At 41.2% G+C, this 9,472-nt stretch overlaps 1 protein-coding gene across 1 annotated transcript; it reads right to left on the bottom strand.

Moving 5' to 3' along the window:
* Positions 1-460: 460 nt before the first annotated feature.
* On the bottom strand, positions 461-8,469 carry MYF5 (myogenic factor 5). Its single transcript, XM_070754769.1, has 3 exons — positions 7,506-8,469; positions 2,435-2,510; positions 461-1,495 (listed from the first exon to the last, which is right to left on the bottom strand). Exons 1-3 carry the CDS (start codon positions 8,034-8,036, stop codon positions 1,299-1,301), a joined length of 804 nt encoding a protein of 267 aa, XP_070610870.1. The 5' UTR covers positions 8,037-8,469; the 3' UTR covers positions 461-1,298.
* Positions 8,470-9,472: the final 1,003 nt, after the last annotated feature.

Genomic DNA, 9,472 nt, shown 5'->3' with positions numbered 1-9,472 from the left:
CATATATTCAGTTAAGTTCATTACCGAGTGAGCCAGCTGCAAAATAACTAAATAACTAAATCATAGATCTAGTTACAGTATATCAGGCCGAAATGTGAACTACTTTTTCTTCTATCAAACACTGAATTTAATTAAAATACTATTTAGTTAATATCATTATAGTGTTACATAGGATCAACAGCTCACTATAACTTAGAACAACTAAGTACAACATAGTTTATGTGTGTTTGTATGTAAACATTCCAGTTTTTGGCACAGGCTAACTCAGTTGGCCTCTGAAGAACAGCTATCTATCACAAAACATGAAAGCATATTCCAGACACCGAGTTGCACAGAGATCAAGAGTGTTTTCAAACATTAGGCTATGAGTCTTTTGAATTTAAAGAATGGAAATATCACATTAAAGAACCACTTAGCATCCAAATCCTATGCCAAGGATCATTTTACATAGAAAATCATATCAAAATAGTAAAGTTTTTTTATTGTTATCAAAAACATAATTATAAAAATAAAACCAGATTCCCCTTCCCCTTTGATTTTCTAAATTTAGAATGAGAGAGGCTGACCAAAGCAGTTCAGTGCTTAATACTGAGTCAGGGACCCTGGCTACAGGAGGAAAAGAGAGTAACAGAAACATGATATGATGTTATTGCATTCCACAGGTCTTTGTCTAAATACTGTAGGTCTGAAGCAGTAGTAGCAATTGGAAACCTGAATCAATGTTAATCTAAGAACATCTAAATGTCTCCCCCTAGTGGTAAAATAAATATCAAAATAAATGAGCATAACATAGTGGCTTAAAACCAAACACCTGCCTTTTGAGCTCTGCTGCTTTGTCCTAGCTGATCCTGGGTTATTAGTTTTAGATACGATCATGTTATAATATTATAGATGAAAACAAGATATCATATAGTTAATGTTTTTTTATTAAAAGTATTTTTATGAAATATAATTTCAACTAATCCCGTGTTTTCTTATAGCGATTCAAACCATGGATCTACATCCTCACATTTGGCTTCTATTCTTTATGATAATTAAGATAGTGATGTCATACAATTTAAAGGTCAGCATATAATTATAGTACATAGTATGAAAAAGTAGTTTGCTTAAATATATCATTTCCTTTCTAAAAAGGGAAGGTAGGACAAAATAAAGTGACTTTTTTTTCTTTGTATCTATATTTTTGGTCCACTGGAATTCCAAGAGCTTCATATTTCAACGGAGCATCTCCTTGTTGATGCTGGGAATTCTCAGAAGCACCCAATCATTGGCCCAGCTGGTGTCAAATCTCAGGCAGTTCAAAGTACATGATAGATCAGGTTGGAATGAGGGGCCTCAGGAGAGGCTGGCCGGGATTCAGGGCTGGCAATAGGAGAAAGAGGAGCAGCGTCCTGGAGGGAGAGCCTCTCATGATCTGAAGAAGAGATTCTATCCACTATGCTGGATAAGCAGTCCAGGCTGGAGAGGGTAGTGCTTGCTACTTCTGAGGGGAAGGCTGGAAGACAAAATAGCACTTAATGGAAAGAGATACAGAATCAAACTTTGATGTTACTTCATGAGTTGGTCTAAGCCAGCCACTGCAAATGTCGTGCATGTTCCTTCCAGTATGTTATCTCCATTAATAAAGGAGAATCCATTATTTCTCTCCTTCAAGCTATTTGTCAGCTAATGCATGGAAACATATCCTTTCTGATCACTTCAATTGTCTAAAATTACTTTGATGATTAACATGACATTACAAGACCCAATGAGCAAATTTGACTAATGTTTAGGAAATAATATTCTGTTTGTTATGTGAAGTCATTGGTCAGGCAGTTTTTTCAACAACCTCCAAAGTTTTCTACTACAGTTTTAGGAACAATTAGAAGAGTCAGCAACTGATTAGGAATTTGTAAGATACGCTTTGAAAAGCAGAACAAAATAAGCTTAATGCAGTGTTTCCCAACCTTGGCAACTTGAAGATATTTGGACTTCAACTCCCAGAATTCCCTAGCCAGTGAATGCTGGCTGGGGAATTCTGGGAGTTGAAGTCCAGATATCTTCAAGTTGCCAAGGTTGGGAAACACTGGCTTAATGTGTCAACATTTCATCTATTTGAAAACTGCTATCATTCTGTCTTTTAATTATTTTTTCTTCCACCTAAGCATACTCAGTTCTTTCCATTTTTGTTTATGGGACTTGATTCCAGAAATTACACAAACATCTGAGATCTAAGCTGCATAAAATATTGTATATTGTTTGTGTACTCCACTCTGTATACCTTTAAAGAGAAAGGTAGCTAAAAGATATTTGAATCTAAGGTTACTGAATTTCTCTTTTCAAAGTCTACCATGTGTTGCCAGATATTAGCAGAGAAGCTACTGGATTGTTCTATTAACCTCCATTTTTATGCTCTTAATGCCATCCTTGGAGAGTTAAGATCTATGAGGCTTACCATTTTGGAGATCAGAGCAATAACTCTTGCTATAAGTGCTGTTCCTTCTGGACCACAGGGGACTGCTGCATTCAGTCTGAAATAGATAAGAAGCCATAAGGTTGCGGTGTTCTATACATTAAAGGCACTGCCAATTGGATTTCACCTGCCAGAATATCTGCAAAGAACAATGAACTTGGACAGATACCAGGAATATCTGGATACATCTAAGTACAGGGCTGAATGCAGTCCCGTGAAGTCTCACAGAGGATGCTTTCTGGTTGTGTAGTTGTGTCATCCAGTGTGGCCCAAAGCAGTAGCGCTTAGACTTATATACCGTTCACAGTTCTTTACAGCCCTCTCTAAGTGGTTTATAGAGTCAGCATATTGCCCCCAACAATCTGGGTCTTCATTTTACCCACGTCAGAAGGATGGAAGGCTGAGTCAACCTTGAGTCTGGTGAGATTCAAACTGCCAAATTGCAGGCAGCAGACAGTCAGCAGAAGTAGCCTGCAGTACTGCATTTAACCACTGCACCATCAAGTGCACAGACTGTTCTTAGTTATTTCACACATAATGAACAAGGTTGTCAAAACATTTAAAAATTGAGGTGATCATTTCAGACAACTGTTTTTTGCTGTTAAGAAGGACAAGAAATAGTTATTTAACATGTTGTGTTTTAATGATGGAAAGGAAGGCAAAATTTGCAGGATTTTCTGCCTTGGGAGTCAAAATAACAATCAGGCCATACAGTGCAACTTGTTCAGGTATTGTTTTCTGTTTTGCATCTGTGGCCAAAGAAAACATTGGATTAATTCAACAATATATGGCAAATAAGGTTCTGATATAGTGTACATTAGTGTTATTTGAATAACTAAAATCTTATAATAGGGTTCACAGTTTCAATACCTAATGCTTTGCTTCTAATTTTTGCTATCATTATACAAGTACAGCTTCCTAGTACAGATCAGATATGATTCTGCTATATAAAGTAACTTAATTGTATTTCAAGGTTGCATGGAGTTTCTATTAATTATATACTTTTTAACTAATACTACTAATAGTAGTAGTAATTAGCATTGTTACTATTGCATAATGAATACGTTTTAAGATATATGTTAGGTATTCTACTGACTGGAATCTGAGCCTATGTATTTATGTGACCACTTCCCAAGATTTAGCTATCCTAGCCATGGCAAGAAAACTCCCTTGGGTAATAAGCTAACAAACCAAACTCATCTATTTATCTACTTGCATTTGCATGCTTTCGAACTGCTAATCAAGAAGGAGTTGAAGCAAGAATAGGAGCATAGCAGGGGGGAAATGGCTTTTTGCTAAATACAAGCACATCAGTGCTTGGCATCTCAAGAGAAAACTATTGTAGTATATAGACCATATTTTGTTTTTTATATGTGGATTTTGTCCATCAAAGGCTCAAAGTTGGGACATGCTTAGTCTTTTCACTGTTTAGACTGTGTGCATTGCATTTTGCTAGGGAGGGAGGAAGTGGATAGTTGATAGATGATAAATACATGATAAATAATAGTAAGATGAAGATAGATGATGGTTCAGACAATCTGATCTTATATGCATTACATTTTGTTTCATGTATTTTTATATAATGTTGTTTTGTTTTACATTATCTAGCCAGAATCATCTTGATTTTGGGCAGGGCCTAAATCTAATGTTCAAATTATAATAATCTCATTTTGAATTCCTGTTAAAGTAATTTCTGCATTTTCTGAAAAATTAATAATGTACATATACTGTATTATATCAACATGTACATACAACTGTATAACTATCCATGCTAAGCAAAAGTAGCTGTGTTACTCACAAAAATAATGCACGTGAAGAAAATATCTTTACTAGGACTACTTAAAGTACATACATATGTGTAAACATTTAAGATCTGAAGGTGACACTTTCCCAAAGTGGTGTTACAAAGGGGTGAGGGACCTGCCTTCAGATGAGGGGTTCATGGTTGAACACCAAGTAAACTTTACAATGGCTTGTTTGTACTCTGCATTTTTCACATGCTTCAGCCTGGCCTAATGAGTTTTCTGAACAAGGGTTTGGAAACAGTTAAGAGCAAGGACCATCAGAGGCACTTTGGAACTGAAGCAGACAGCTTCTTAACACTTAAACTGAAACGCAACTGGTATTTCACTCAAGCTGAAACAGGGAAACCTTATGATGTCATGAACTTCAAAGCAAACACTTTAACAGACTCAGGGTTAAGCTCTTGCCTTCAGGGATCTATAACTTTAGCAAACATCACAATCCTACCAATGGACAATCTGAATAAACACCACCAAGTAAAAAAAAAAAAAACCCATCACAGCCTGACAGTTGCAATCTCAATATGCCTAGAATCACTATGTACACATCTTTGAATCACAACAATGCTGATATTTAAATAAACAGGTTTATGGTCACTGGCCCTGAATGTTAAATCAAGACAGTAATCCTTGCTGGATCACTTCTGTGAACTCCCCTAGGAAAGAAGGGAAAACTGGTGCAGAATTATAGGAAATTGATGTATGAAGTGAGGTGCTGTGCAGTATATTTTCAGAGAAATGAGTACAAGAATTTCCCAGAGTCGTTTGAAGACTTTACCATTTGATAAGATTGATCGCAAGGAAATTTGAAGGGTACAGCTTGCCCGCCCAACCATTATTGTTTATACTGCAACTTTATAGCTCTTCCTCGGGGGTATGAGTTAGACTATAATATATAGTGTTTCTTAACTTCAGGGACTTTAAGATGTGTGGCCTCCAACTCCCAGAATTCCCCAGCCAGCTTTGGAATTGGAATCTACACATCCTAAATTTGCTGAGCTTGAGAAGCCCTGCCTTAGATAAATGTTCAGAATATTCCCTTGTAACACAAGCACACAACTCAATCTATTTTTTTAAAAAAAATGTAACTGTTTAACCTTATAATTTTCTCTTCTTTCTTTTTGTATCCAGGGAGGGTGCTTAAATTGTGGAAGGATACCTAAAATTATATTTTGATTGTGTACCCAGCAAACAAAAAAGGAAAACAAAGTTTTGCTGTAGCATAAATTTTGAATGAATAATCTTACACTGCAGTGGTAACATGCAGCATGTGGAGATACTATGTCCTACATAGAATTTCAATTAATGGGAACAAGCTAAGCCACAGAACAAACAGGTTCCTCTGGAAATTTGTCTCCATTTTCTATTTGTAAAACATGGACAGGCAACTAACAATTAACTTCCAAAAATTGTCAAAAGGAAATATCAAAATGTGTTTTCCCCCCAAATATCCCCATTAAGACAGTCATAGAAACAAAGTGATTGTGACACACCACAGTGGCCTTGCACACTTACCACACAAATAGCACAATCTTATTCCTACTTACTAGAAGTGCTCCTTCCCATAGCTGGATGGAGAATTTTGGGAGTTGAAATCAACAAGTCTTAAAGTTACCAAGTTTGAATACTTCTGTAGCTACTCACTAAAGCTTTGCATACCATGTGGAATGAGCAAAGGTGTTGGCACAGCTAGAGAAAAGCAACTCAGCACAACCAATTTCTACTGGACTCTGAAAAGGGCCTGACTTCCTCTAGAAGCTCCTGTAGGAACGTCTCCTCCTTGCAACCCCCAAACATGCCAAAAAATTGCTTCCAGAATCAGAAAGGTTTTCCTGTGGGTTCAGGAGTCAACCTGAAAATGCAGCCTTCTTCTGCATTTTGAGAATTTCAAATCCTGCCTCCATGCCTGGAAAGCTTCACTAAAATTTGCTATGCCCAAAACTACAACCCAAAAACCGTTTATTTATCACAAAGTGCCAACATGGCAATTTAATCTGAATAATGAGGTTTTGCTACCTAAAATAATATTTTTTTAAAAAACGTAGAGTTCAGCTAATTGTTCTAAGAAAACATGATAAATGCACTTTTATGCCTCTTCTTTTTCCTCTGCTTTTGAAATATTACATTTAGCAACAATTAAAAAAACCGTTTGTAATATCATTTTTTTCTTTCCACCCCCCTCTCTTTCCTCTCCCTCTTTTTCCTCCCCCTCTCTCTTCTCCTCTCTTCCTCTCTCTGTTTCTCTATCTCTTATCCTCCATCCCTCTTTATCTATAGATAGATACTGTATAGAGCCTGGATGGTGCAGTGGTTAGAGTGCAGTACTGCAAGCTACTTCTGCTGATCACCTTCTGCCAGCAGTTTGGCAGATCAAATCTCAGTAGGCCAAAGGTTGACTCAGCCTTCCATGCTTTCAAGGTCAGTAAAATGAGGACCCAGATTGTTAGGGGCAACATGTTTACTCTCTGTAAATCTCTTAGAGAGGTCTGTAAAGCACTGTGAAGCGGTATATAAGTCTAAGTGCTATTGCTATCTCTCTATGTGTGTTCTATCTACCTACCTACCTGTTGTGACCCAGACAGAACACCTACCTACCAGTGGTGGGCTGCTAAGGTGGAATGGTGACATGTGCTTGTCCCCGTGGCTCTGAGTGCTAGTGGAGCCCAGCACAATTCTGCTACTGCACCTAGGCAGGTAGTGAAATCACGCGTGGACACCTGCATGTCCACGTGTGATTTCTCTACCTGCCTCGGTGCAGTAGCAGAATTGCACTGGACTCCACTAGCACTAGACTCCTGGACTCCACTAGCACCTGCTTGTCCATGTGCGATTTCTCTACCTGCCCAGGTGCAGTAGCAGAATTGCGCTGGAATCCACTATACTCAGAGCCACAGGGGCAAGCACACATCACCCTTCCACCTCAGCAGCCCACCTCTGCTATCTACCTATCCATCCATCCACCCATCCATCCATCCCTGTCCAGCTTCATATGTCGTGTGAATCCAACCACTTGGGCTGTGAAGGGTGGGTGGGTGGAAGCTGGCAGGGTCCCAGGAACGGGATGTTAGGGAAAACATTACAATTATTTCAAAAAAGAGCGAACAGGAGCAGGTGAGCCTGCAGCGAACACCGCGGGCTTCTCTCTCGGATCCCCCTCCGCCCCAGTTAGCCCCTTCCGAGCCTGCATGCCGCCTTTCCCTGCTCTCATTCCGGCGGGAGGGGATTCCGACCCTTCCCCCCCCAGTTCTTACCAGGCCGTCGGAGCCACCGGAGTCTGGGCTGGGGGGCCGGGAGGAGCCGGGCGCGGGCAGCGCGCACAAGTGCTGGACCTGCTCTCGCAGCAGCTCCTGCAGGCTCTCGATGTAGCCGATGGCGTTGCGCAAGATCTCCACTTTGGGCAGGCGCTGGGCGGCGTCGGCCGAGGTGCAGCAGCGCTTGAGCGCCTCGAAAGCCTGGTTGACCTTCTTCAGCCGCCGCCTCTCACGCAGGGTGGCCGCCTTGCGCCGGTCGCCCGGGCTCGTCGCTTTCTTCTTGCAGGCTTTGCAAGCCCAGAGCAGGCAGGGGCCGCTTTGCGTTGGGCCCGTCGGGGCGCGGACGTGTCCCTCGCCGTCCGAACCCCCAGGCGGCTCCGCCGGGAGGTCTCGGAAGGAGGCGGGGACCCTCCTCCGAACGAAGGCCTCTTCTTCCTCCTCCTCCTCGGGGGAAGGGCCGAAGGGCGAGCTGCTGTCGAAGAAGCCGCTCGAAGGGGAAGCAAACGGACAGCCATCCATCATATCTTCCATCCCCGCTGCTGGCCTCGCAGGAGAGGTTGGGGCCTCTGGAAGCGGCCGGACGGCTCCCGGCTCTTTATATCCCGGGTGGGCAGCCTGGCTGACGGCCCGCCACGACTCCCCGCTCGGGGGACTCCCCCAATCCTCCCCACTCGTCTCTCTCTCTCTCTCCCCCTGCGCTCCTCCAGCGCGGATTGGCCGCTGCCTTTTTCCCCCCAAGGCGCCAAACCAGGAGGTGCAATTAGTAACACTTTAAAGATCACAGCAACAGCAGCAGCAAGGAAAACACACACACACACACACACACACACACACACAAGCGCAACCGGGAGGCGAGGCCGCGCTCCAGCAGCCCGACGTGGAGTTGCTTCGGCACCTCCCTCCCTCCACCCCAAGCCAGGAGATCCCAAGAGTGGGCGAAAACTCCTCCCTGGCGTCCGGCTACACTACTCGGCAATAAAAGGGGCTCTTTAAGGAAGAAAGTGGTTGAGAAAAGCCAAGCGACCGCCTCGGTCCGTTCGAAGTTTATCCAAATTAGACTAATCCATAGAATTGAATAGACAATCAAAGAAGATGAAAATAGTGACAGAATACGTCTGATGTATGTTGAAGAAAAATCATATACTGTATATGTCACATGTTTTTGCTGAATACACGGAGAGAGAGACACACAAACACACTGCTCAAAAAAATAAAGGGAACACTTAAACAACACAATATAACTCCAAGTCAATCAAACTACTGTGAAATCAAACTGTCCATTTGGGAAGCAACACTGATTGACAATCAATTCCACGTGGTGTTGTGCGCATTCAACTTTGTACGGAATAAAGTATTCAAAGTACTGTATTCAATACTTGTTGTTTTCGTATATTTTCACGGGTATATGTAACTAGATTGTTGTGAGTTTGGATTTTTCCCCCGTGTAATATTTTGAGTGCTTTTTTGAAATCACATTGGGGAAATCATACTCAGAGCAGCACAAAGCCAAAAACTTCAGGCTGATGATGGCGAATGTGATTTTGCCAAAACGTCACAAAAACACTCAAAATATTACAGGGGGGAAAACCCGAATTCACAACAATCTATATACATACATACACACACACACACACACACACACCATTTATAAATCACTTATTAGCAAAAATATGTCCTCTGTGCGTGTGTGTGTAAAACATTTTTGCTGATAATGAAAATGAAGGGAGACTAGTATAGATCTATTTCAAGCTATTTAGCTCTCATCAGCTAGCCATACCCTTATCGGGATTTGAACCTGGGCACTCTGCCTATTGGACTAGTAACAGAATAAAATAAAGAAATACTCGAAGATACACGAGGGATTAATGGTACAATAACATAGAAGATATACCCAACGCTACAAAAATATTATTATTGTTTGTTTTTGTCAGATTATATTTATAAAATGATGTTATGTGCAGTTTGGT

Source organism: Erythrolamprus reginae, chromosome 6, assembly GCF_031021105.1.
Source record: "Erythrolamprus reginae isolate rEryReg1 chromosome 6, rEryReg1.hap1, whole genome shotgun sequence".
Taxonomy (NCBI): Eukaryota; Metazoa; Chordata; class Lepidosauria; order Squamata; family Dipsadidae; genus Erythrolamprus; species Erythrolamprus reginae.
The sequence above is the reverse complement of the archived record's forward strand: the minus strand, read 5'-3'. Positions and strand labels throughout refer to the sequence as shown.